At 31.5% G+C, this 12,213-nt stretch overlaps 1 protein-coding gene across 1 annotated transcript; it reads left to right on the forward strand.

Moving 5' to 3' along the window:
- The first annotated feature begins 2,302 nt into the window (after positions 1-2,302).
- Positions 2,303-10,799, forward strand: LOC136986424 (uncharacterized). The gene is made up of 4 exons (XM_067283957.1): positions 2,303-2,354; positions 2,447-3,067; positions 9,597-10,139; positions 10,234-10,799. Exons 2-4 carry the CDS (start codon positions 2,454-2,456, stop codon positions 10,358-10,360), a joined length of 1,284 nt encoding a protein of 427 aa, XP_067140058.1. The 5' UTR covers positions 2,303-2,354; positions 2,447-2,453; the 3' UTR covers positions 10,361-10,799.
- The last annotated feature ends 1,414 nt before the right edge of the window (positions 10,800-12,213 follow it).

Here is a 12,213-nt window from a genome sequence, read left to right on the forward strand (position 1 = left end):
GGCAAAAGTATTTCCTATTGATAATGATTTTTGCACCGTTTAAGAAAAAAAACCAGGGGGTTATCCCCTTACACAAAGGCAAAATTCAAATAGCTTTAATGCTATTTATTTCCATAATAATTGCCTGCAAAGCTCAGTTTCTAAGAATCTTTAACTAACCATGACGCATCATTAACGAAAAGTAAATGTAACATCACGAAGAATTTTCTTTTCTTCTTTCCTCAACTTCTTCATCGTGACAATCGATTCTTCAAGTATTTTATTATAGACACTTTAAACTTATACAGTATCGTGCTATTATCTTCTAATAAAATAAGGAAGATTACATAATTAGCGTATCTATTGAGGGTAATTTATTTATATATATGTTATATTTCGAGTTCTTAAAGGATAATTAAAGATTTTTCTGAATGAACTAAATTGCTTATTTTTAGAAGGTAATAAATAAAAATGTTTTGCCTTCTATCGCATATAAGTTTCATAATAGGTGATGTATCTACTTTCAAACTGATTTGGCTTTTTATCTACTTGTGCTATTTTAGACAATTTTCCACGGTTAGAAAATATTTAGTTCTTAATAATTCATATTGTCTTTTGTTTCCGTTCCATTCTGAATGAATTCTTTGTAATAAATGCGATAAAATGGAGAAATTTAGAACAAAATTGGTTTTTCTCGAATCCCAACCTAAATCCAAAATCGTAATAATGCTACTTTTCTTCGATTACAATTATCCTCCTATTGATAATAATAGTAATTCCATTCGGATCGGTTGCTTAAAAAATTATATTTTGTAATAACTTAATCGGGAAAAAATCAAGATATACAATTTATTTAGTAGAATTATTTAATATATTATTTATTTAAAGCTGTTTATGATAATTTTTCGCTTGTGTAACTTTATTTATTCTCGTAAAGTAGAACGACGAGTTCGTCTTCACTGCATAACAGATGGTTAAGTAAGATATATACGGGTACATTACTGAAGGTTATATTTAATTTTAATAGTACAGAGCGATTGTTTTTGATCGATGTGATAATACATAAAGTTAGTAACACCGATAATTATAATTCATATACCTCCACGTCATTGTAATCAGAAAACTAATTTTGAAGCAAGAGAGCGATGACCTGTAAATTTTATAGAATAGAAAAAAAAAGCAAAGGAGTAGGATCCAGTTTGCTCACAATATGAGTAAATTCTACTTCATTGATAGAATCGATAGGTATATTTTGTTGATGTAGGTCGAACCTTTTCCCAATACGTCTAAGGAAACATGGAAGAAAGATTCATGCATGGTTTAAATCACGTAAAAATGTGGAATTATCATCCTTTAACTTAGACTTTTAAAACACTTGAAGCGGCTCAAGAATGTATTAAAGATCTTCATCATTTTACATTAAATTATTTTAAAATAACTCATTGTTTTCTTGAACCACAACGCAACTTTATTTTCTAAGTTAAAAATTAAGAAATTCCTTTTAGTAAATTGTAATTTAATTCGATTTCTATTAGATTATACCAGGCAATAAATATATTAAATTTAAAATATATATACATAATATAACGACCTTCGTGATATTGACACCAATAAAGTTCCGTTGGAAAAAATTCCTATAATATTTTTGGAGAAAAAAATATGTAACAGACGTAACATAAACGTTACGTCATCTTTGACGTGTACTGACTCTTAAATAGGCAATGATATTCAATTTAAATATGTGATAATGTTAAAGGAAATCACGAATATAATAGGAAAATAAAGGATATTTTTATTACGATTTTTTTTAAATTATAGAATTATACGATTAAAAAATTTAATGTAACAGCATTAAATGTTATTAATAGACATTGTTACTAACTATTAATAGAGAAAAATTCTTAATTAAATACTGTATCAGTTTAACTTCTATTTATAATGATTTTAATGAATAATTTTATGGTTTAATTAATATAAAAATTAGAAAAATATATTTTGATGTTTATTAAAAGATATTTTTAAAATATTTAAAAAATTAGGAAAATTTTCTTAAGGATAGGGCGTTTTATTCCAAAAATTTAGACTTGGGAACAGAATAAATAGCCTTGAAAGGCCGTCTAAAAAAATGTACAAAGGGCGGAAAAGTGAAATCTATATTAGTAAAAACATGGCAGGGATAGGTAATACTCTCCTTGGTATAACAGTTCAGCGACCCATTTCTGTACAACTTAACGTTTTCTTCAAGTAGGACAATCGTTCTTATTGGTGGAGATCGCATATAAAAGTCAGGCATTGAGCATTCCATGGCACTTCTTTCCCGCAGCTCGACGAAGTGACTTATTCAATACAAATTTATAAGAGTAAAATAAGTATAGGTATGTATAAGAAAATACAATTTAAGGACTTTAACAGAAAAGTATCCATTATCGATGTGTATGTAAATAATTCATTTTTTTTATATTTTTAGGATCGTCATGAAGGCGATATGCATCCTCTTATTAACATTTCTACTTGATTCGGTTCTGAGTGGGCATATCTTAGGTGGTTACGGGGGAGGAGGAGGACACGGATTTGGAGGTTTTGGGGGTGGACACGGATTTGGAGGTTTCGGGGGTGGACATGGACATCATCACCACGTTAAATATATTGTAAAGGAGCATCCCAAAGTCATTACTATACCTCATCACGTGCCGATCCCCAAACCATATATCGTACACAAACCGTATCCAGTAATCAAAAAGATTCCTGTACCTAAACCTTATCCAGTACCTCACGTCATCCACATCATCAAGCCAGTACACAAGGTGATACCCGTCCCCAAAGTAATTCCCATCCACAAATCAGTTCCAGTACCTAAGCCTTATCCAATTCACAAGATCGTCAAGGTACCAAAACCCTTTGTCGTCCCCGTGCCAAAACCGGTAGCAGTACCTAAACCATACCCAGTACACGTACCAGTTTCCATTCCAAAACCATACATTGTCCCCATCCATAAACATTATCCAGTACACATTCCAAAACCAATCCACGTTGTACACGAAGTGATAAAGGAGAAACCAGTCATCATCAAGAAACCCGTTCCTATCGTGTAAGTACTTTTTAATGTTTTCTAAAGGTTGATGAATTTAAAATGTGCTATATTTATTTTTTTTTAAATATTAATTATTTCATTTCTCGTTTCTAATTTCAGCCTGGAACATAAGAAATGGCATTGGTAAACAAGACCTAGATTAGACCTGATTCAATTTACCAATTTTTTCTCCGTCTGGGACGATTAATGCAACCTGGATGTACCCATTGGATTGATCGATGTATATATTTTTTATATATAACGCAGGACTGTCACACTAGGGGTATATACCTAGTGGATGACAGTGCACCACACGGGTTTAATGTATTATTGGTACTGGTTCTCCTTCGAGAAGCTGTGCCCCAGTTTGCTGTGTGATACCCTATAATCTTTTTTTTTGGCTATTGTATGTCGAGTGGTGTTTGATTTTTACTCTTATAAACATGTAAATAATTCTGCTTTTGTACAATAACTGCCAAAAAAAGAAAATAAATCATTCAATATTTTATGTGACTCAATTTGTATGCTTAAAAACGAAGCGTGTTTAACTAAAAATACGGTTTATAAATATCTATAATTAAAACACATTATCTGGATCAGACATCTCATAAACTAGATCAATAAGTTTTTCCCTTTTCGAGAGATAAAAAGATATATTTTAAATAACAAATGTATAAAGATTACACGCGATTCATCTGCATGAAGAGTTCATTTATCCATACATTTCGTACGTACAAGGAAAGGAACTAATGAGAAAATAGGAATCATTGACATAGAAACACTAACCTGTCTACCGTTCGTGTAAACTTGATACAAATCAATGTAGAAAATTCATTACATGTTCATAACATACCGTTAATTTAAATTGTATATAATTTTCACGTAGCTCATTGTAATTTAGAAAAATGATATTTTACACCAATGCATTTTATTTTAGTTTCCTTTTCTTATTTAAAAATTGTATTATGAGTTTCGTTAATGGGAAGAGAAAACGTTACAATTTTTAATTGATTTCGTTTCTTGTTAATTAAAGTAATTCATGAAGTTACAAAGGGAACAATACCTCGATAGAATTTCATTTAGTTAGATAATTAATTTGTGAAATTAATTCTTAATCTCCTCTCTCATTTTGTTTGTGTGGAAAAAATTAAAAAAGACATTAAAACTTTTTATACCCCTTGAAAATTTACATCTATTGTCATATGCTATATATACACCATAACGGTTTATATATCTATAAGGCTGCCTGTAAGAGTTAAGGCCCCCTGACTAATTTTGATCTCGAACTCACGTCTCCTTAAAAGATGGATTAAGGCAACGAAACACTCGGCCTTCTGGAAGGACTTTCTGTCTATGTTTTAGACACATGGAGAAAATCTGGAAAACTCCACACGGTCAGCTCGTTAGTGTGATGCGAACCCACGACCGACTACCAACGTTCACTGGTTTTATCCACTCGGCCACTCGTGCCTCTAAAAAGATGAATTTGAAGATAAGTCTATTATATCTCAGGATCTAATTACAGTATTAAAATTAAGTTTATAAGAATAAATTTAATAAGGTTTGGGTTGGGTGAAGTAAACAAGTGCAACAAGACGTAACATTTTAATCAGAAATTATACTAGTTTGTATTAACTCTTATCATTGCTCCCCTAGCACGTTTCCATTATCGCAGATTTCAGATCTACCACAGTAGAAAAGTATGGAGAGAGTATTTTAAGAGGGGGAGAGAAAGAGTATCCTATGTGTCCCCCTCTCTTAGCATGAGGAAGGGAGGGAGAAAATGAGTATGAGTGCTAAAAGAGGAGTGGGACAAAGACAAAGGGGACTATGAAAGAAATAGGATGTTGTATATTCTTTACATAACGATATAAACTATTTTCTTTTTGCTATTTAAAGCTAAATTATAAAGGAATTTTCTGTAAAAACCTTTCATTATACTATTTTAATTAGGAACTATTTTAAAACCTCAAATTAATTTTAAAACAGTGTAAAATTACAATTCACTTAAATTTGATAGACGATATATTTTTAAAGCACGAAACGTTTTAAAACCAAGAATTTTGATTAAAAAATTAGTTTATTTATAAGCAAAAATTCTCTTTAAAAATTAATTTATTTTTTTAAAGTTAAAAAAAAGATTAATAAAATACGTCAAAATATGCTTATTTATTAGTGTTTTAAAAGCAAGAATAATTTTAAATTGCAACATTACGAGCAATTTTTAACATTTATTCATTATTGAATAATCATTACGTTGTTAAATTTTATAGAAACTTATCAATTGATTTTTTTAAATAAATAAAACTTAATTTATGACTCATGAAAGTTTCATATAATTGATCAATTAACTAAAAATAAGTAGTTCGATATTCTATTTTAATGCCATTACTACCTGAAATATTGTATAGCAGTTTCAGAAGAGTAAAGAAAATAATTGATTAAAAAAAAAAAAATAGGGTAGACATACTAACGGATTTTTACGTGTATAAAATACACCGAAGTGTTTTGCTTCTAAATACTTACCCTTTTATAAATATATATTTTTTGAATTTTTAAAAACATATAAAAATACAAAAGAACTCATTGAAAATGATAAAATGCTCATACACAAACAGAGCAGTCATATGTTTATTTTTAGTATTTTAATATAAAAATTCTAGAAAAATTTCAAGATTTTCACTCAGATTATTAAATATAGGAAGTAAATTATTTTTTCCTTATATTTTTTTTATATATATATTTTAAAAAAATAATAATATTTAAAGCGCTAATTTCATAAGAAAGTGTTAAATGACAGAAGCCAAGCACTGTGGGAATAATGGTTTTGTATCTATTTTTAGTGGCAAAAATTTCAAAAATAAAACGGGAAAAAATGTTTGTCCTTGTAAATAAAGAGTTAAATTTTTTGAAATAAAAAAATTACAAAAAATTCATACGTGTATAACATAACAAGCGTCCTGTATTTTTTCGGGCGTAGCCAAAGTGAGAGTAATTTCTGAATAGTAAAGAGAAGAATTCGAAGTTCCGGTAGACGAGACAAGACCTAGAAAGTTTTAGCTCTCACATCACCCAGAAATCATCCTGAGCGTGAATGATTGACGGGGTATATGCAATATAAATAAAATTTTATTTCTACTTTTCGAAAATCGTAAGACATTAAGAGGTCTTTCCACAACATTTGCCAAATAATTTTTTCTAAGTGCATTCACCTTTTTTTTTTATTCTTTCATATTAAAAAACCAGAATAAACTTTTCTTTTCTTTAATTGTTCGATTATTTTCTTAATTCACTTTCCCTCAAAAACATTGATTTATATAAAACTTTTGTTATAGACGAGGAAATAGGATGTTAAGTTTTGCAAGAGTAACCAACGAAAAACATTAATGATGTGATATGAGTTATGCACGGGTATACCGGATTTATAAATTTCAATGTCATTTTTAGTATCACGTAAGTAGGGATTTGTAATCTTTACACGAATCCAATCCTCAATTACTTAATAAAGAATAGAAGGAAACGTTGGCATGTGAGAATTTTCCCATTCGGATGTAATGCACAGAAATGCTTTCTTCTTATATGTAAATGAAGCATCGGCACACTTCTTTAAAACTTTCTACAATAAGCCTATTTAAATAGAGTAAACTGGAACAAGTATAGTGCCCGAAAACGTAATCAGCACCTGAAGGTTATTGACCGAAATCTTAGGAAATTTACTTGTATGTACAGTTGTACTGACATGCCAAACTAAAAACAAGGCACGACTTGAGTAGAAAACTCTCTCTTTCCTGATAGCTACCGATGTTTTTCTTTTTATATATCTTTTTAATTCTATTCTATTTATCGCCGATTTTTCTTCGTAGTTATTTATGATATGCTCCAGCAGGGACTTCCCGGAACCACCTAGAGTGGCCAGCCTAGTAAATCAGCTAGTAAAATTCGAATTACCTACTAAAAGATCATCTCATCCATCGAAAACGTAATTGCTCGAGTTAAGCAACGTGTGTCGACAATAGAAAATCTGTTTAATATTCCGAAACCATGCTTTCAATTGCTGTAGTTCATCGCAACACTCGACTTTAGGTGAAGATGAAGTTGGTATGCCCCATTTCCTTTTAAGAGTAGGCCTATGGTACTTTCAATTTTGTGATTTCAGCACCAGAAGATTATAATTTCCTCAATTATTAAAGGCGATTGACCCATACTTCGATTCTTACAACACATACACAAATTTAACTATATGTTCATTCACCGTATCGATATTAAATCATTTATTTTATATTTATATACAAAAATTTTTTTTCTTTATGTACGCGCAAGATTTATGCGTGTATTTATAAAGTTCTTATCTACGAATTCACTTATTTTTTTTTTTAATTTTTGGACGAATAGTTCGTGTTATAAACACGATAAGACGTCAATTTTTCCAGTATGACTTTCCTGGTTTAAACTTACATACGAAGAGAATTAAAACGGATTGTTGTATCCGTAAACTAATTTAATTTTTAAAGCGTTGATTGTTTAACAAGATGCTTCAGTTACATTATCCCATTGGAGTACATAGTCTAATGCTTTCTATTTTAAAGAAATAAAATTGTATAATGCTAACTGACTTGTTAAAGTTTCATTTGCACAGCTTCTTTACAAAGCTGTGCAAATAAACTAGACAAGCTGCAGGTTAATGTGATATAAAAATGTATAAAAATGTGAGGCCCTAAGCCATATAAAACGTAGGCTCTAAGCTACATAAAAAACGTGAGGCCCTGTTCCATACAAACATGTGAAGCCCTAATTATTTGGCGGAGGGCCCTTCCCTCCCCCAACAAATCCTTCCATCCAAAAACAAATTAAATAATGGTGACGTATCTGGGGAAGAACATGGGACGACCCCCTTTAAGTTAAATTAAACTTAATCATTAAAGAGATAAAGCCTTTACACGCTGTTTATATCATTGTATAAATTTAAAAATGCCTGTTTAAGATTTGTTCCCGGATCCTACTTTGTAAATATTGCTCCTATAAACTAGATACACGCTCTCATTTTATCTATATCAATTATGCACGTATATGATAAACAGTAATAGGTGATATTAAATAAACACAGCTGCAAGGTCTTATAATCACCTTGTACTTATTATTGTTGAGCCTTTTGCCATTCACTCCAATATGAGGTTATTGGCAGATTTTTGTAGTGAAACCAGAACAGATTTATAACAAAGATAAACCATTTTTTAAAATATATTTCTTACTAACGGCTGCGATACAATAACAACTTTTCTTTTTATAAATTTTTTAAGACATTTAATTATTTTCACTTTTTTTTTTTCTTGTTAAATATTACAAATTTTATTCAAGATAAGACGTTACGGGGTTTTCTGATTTGTTATCGGTTAATGGGAAGGAAAATGCCATGTTTTTTCCATTCGAAAGTGAACCACTGATGCTATTTTCATCATTTCTATGCTCTTGTGTAATGCGCCATTTTTGTGAAATATATTAAATAATTTTATTTTATATTATTTTAATGGGTTTAAAATATTTTTAAAGCGATTTTAGTTCGGAAATATTTTATTTTTTCGTGAGGAGAAATGATATAAACAGTTATTTGTGCTGAATAGCTGCTACGATCTGTTGAATGTGGTTGACTTTTATGAAAAAATAAAGTCGATGTAAGCATTTTTCACGAAAAGTAATTGTACTTTTTCTTGGTGACGAGCAATGTACTTACTTGTCCTTATAAAAAGTAATTAAAGGGATTTTTTGCGAAAAGATGGCAATAAGAAGGAATAAAAACTGAAATTTTTTAAACTAGAAAGAATTACATTCTGTGTTAATAATGCATCTATTTTCACGAAAATTTTCATGAAAAATCATAAATTTCATAAAAATTTTTATATTACGAAAAGCTGTATGCGGTTCCCTAGGATGTACACGCCATCTAGTGTTGCTTGAACGAACTAGACGTGGCAGACGGCCCGAGGCGAATGCTTAATATAGGACATATCCAAATGGGTCAACGACTGACAATGAACTCCCGAGGCTCGGTCCTCGGGCTATTCTTCCCCAGGTCTACCAAGTACCGCCTCCTAACGTATCCTGAAAGGGGACTTTAACCTGACTAAGCCAACGTTGAGTAGACAGAATGGCAGAAATACGCCGCCTCTTTTTTCCTACCACTTCTTCCTCGGACTTATCACGTCACATCGCTCTTCATCTCCAATCCGCGAGCCGATATCTTGGGGGAGGGACTAGACAATATGTACTTGTACGTCGATCTGGTATACCATGTAGGTCACTGTGGTTGACGGGCTATTTAAGCTGCACTTCCAACGTTAGACTCACACTTGTGCTTTGGCTTTTGTATTGAACACACACAGCCCTGTTTAGCGGGCTACAAGAGCGACTGTGTTTTAAATCTGAGCGGTAAGTAGATATTCATCTGCGGCCATCATATTGGATTATAACGTCATCCAGGAAGTACTCGAGAATTTTTTTAACTTGAATCTTATTACTTTCAGATCTGAATTGCTCGCTCTTCACTTTTTTGAAATTTTTTTTCCAACGAAAAAAAGATGCAACTCTTAGCACTCATATTAGGAGTTATTCTCGTGACGGAAATCCGATGCGGTTACTATCATCATAAACCCATCGTTCACGTCATTCACAAAGAAGTACCGATCTTCCATAAAGTTCCCATACCAAAGCCTATTCCTATACCAAAGTACGTACCAATTCCGAAACACGTGCACGTACCACATCCCGTACCAGTACCAGTGAAGGTTCCAGTATACAAGACCATCCCGAAGATCATCAATGTACCTAAAGCAATACCGATACCCAAGATCATCGCTGTACCCAAGCCAGTACCAGTTGGAATACCAGTACCCGTTTTCAAACACGAGCCAGTACCTATCTACAAGCCTTATCCGGTACCCAAACACGTGCCGGTACCATACACGGTCAAGGTACCGAAATACGTGCCAGTGCCAATTCACAAGATCATCAAAGTGCCCAAACCCATCCACGTCCCAGTTAAGGTCCCAATCTACAAACACGTTATTGTAAAGAAACCAGTGGAAGTACCAGTTCCGTAAGTACCGTATTATTTATACTTTCATTTTTTAATCGTAAAATATCGCTTTTTTTCGTAACCAAGTACTAAAATTCGGTAAATTTTCCATCAGAGTTTACATTAAGAAACATCATTTCGGTGGACACGGAGGTGGAGGATACGGCGGTGGACACGGAGGTGGAGGATTCGGCGGTGGACACGGAGGTGGCGGATACGGAGGTGGACATGGATGGTGGTAAAATGTCACACGTACTGTACAACATAGATTCGAATATGGTTTTAATGGAACTGGAGGAGGAGCGGCGGAATCTGAATTCCATAACAAGAGCAACGCGTATAAAACAAAAAAAAAGTATATTTTTTAATGTTTTAATAGACATTTTAATGGATGGACGAGTAGCCGCCTCTTCTACCACAACGAAATATGTACATAATTGTATTTCCTCCCGACTACCACGCTTACATATATGCCACTGATATCTAACAGTGTTTTAAAAAAAATGGGGTAGATTGAGTGGCAATGTTGTATCATAGCTACCAGGTATGTGGGCAGACTTCTTATTGTATTTTTATTTTCTAAAACCCGCTGAATGTACAAAGCTCTTTTCATAAAACTGGAGATGTAATTTTATAAAATGTGTACATGTGGATACAAGCAATAAAAGCCCCTGAAAAGCAGTTGTTGATTTTTAATTAGTAAAGAAAATTTCCCAATGTCAAAATTATTCATCAAATGGACGGATAAGTAAAGAGGACATATTTTCGGGGATCCTCTTGTCATACCAGTTATAGACTAGGTCGTCAGTTCACACGAATACCTAGCCTTGTATACAGTTCAATCGTTCTTTTTTTACTTCCGCATCGTCAGATATCCCAGTTCAAAGTGTTCCACTTTAGAATCTGTCTGATGATTTTTCTATATTTTATCAATTATCATTTATAAAATTCAAATTAAAAAAATATCGCTAATTATAATACATACAATTTAAAAAAATTAATTTAAATAATTCGAATTACACTCAAATTAAATACATCAAAAACGCAAAATTTTATTTAAAAATAATTTTTAAAAATTAATAAATTAATTAAGGCTTATAAAAACATAATAATTTACGTTTCAATGCACAAAAATTAAAAAAAAATCTATTTATAACACAATCGCGCCATCTGTCGAGCACGTTTTAAAACAATTTTCAAATATTAAATTTTATTTATTACAGAACCCGTTGACTAATTGAAATATAACGAAACATATTTTATAAAAATTTACGACTCATAATTTACATTAAATATCGCAATGGATGCGAATTATGTTATTTTTTTTCTTTTTAAATTGAAGTTTTTAAATGCTATTTATAGACATTTTATTATTATTATTTATTAATAAAGGAGTGGACTTTTCGCACCATTCGAAATGTATTTATTACGTATAATTAGCGGTGTCATAAACTTCAAATAAAGAATCCGAAAACGAACAAAGATGTTGAGTATGTCTGGTCATCCATATTAGCGTGACAATTATTATTTTTAATTGTTGTTACTCATGCAAAACTCATCCAACCTCAGTTATTTTCCTGTCTACAGATTTTTTTATTTTTGAGATTTTTCAGGTGGGGATAGATAACCTTTTTACCTGGACGACCTTTTCGTCAGGTGACGAAAATAAAAAGTGACAAAATCCCACCTGTTACTCTTGCATAAACTCTTTTTTTTTTTTTTTTTTTTTTTTTTAATTAGTTATGCGGAAATCTACGAATTATAGGCAATTTTTATATGATATTTTTAGCTTTATATATAATAAAAGAGGCGGTTTATATATACAATTATATACTAATACTATAGTAGTATCAATTCATTATAGTAATTATAATTGGAGTTGATGACCCCGAAACTTTTCTTCTCGAATTGCAAGTGGTCTAATTTATAATTAATTAATATTTTTTTTAAAAAATTATTGAGGTATAATTCAAGAAATATTTTAATCGAGTATTCTTATGACACCGTACATGTGTGTCTAGGTTCGTGCTCTACAATTTGTACTCTCTTAAACTCTCTCAGGGGCCGTTCTTTAATCACGTGTGTAGTTTAGGGG

Source organism: Centruroides vittatus, unplaced genomic scaffold, assembly GCF_030686945.1.
Source record: "Centruroides vittatus isolate TY-2023 unplaced genomic scaffold, ASM3068694v2 scaffold_1015, whole genome shotgun sequence".
In the NCBI taxonomy this organism is placed as follows: Eukaryota; Metazoa; Arthropoda; class Arachnida; order Scorpiones; family Buthidae; genus Centruroides; species Centruroides vittatus.

Coding starts and splice junctions, on each gene's coding strand:
- LOC136986424 (XM_067283957.1), top strand. CDS start 2,454: ATGAAGGCGATATGCATCCTCTTATTAACATTTCTACTTGATTCGGTT. Junction 3,068..9,596: donor AAGAAACCCGTTCCTATCGT/GTAAGTACTTTT, acceptor TTCACTTTTTTG/AAATTTTTTTTCCAACGAAA. Junction 10,140..10,233: donor CCAGTGGAAGTACCAGTTCC/GTAAGTACCGTA, acceptor ATTTTCCATCAG/AGTTTACATTAAGAAACATC.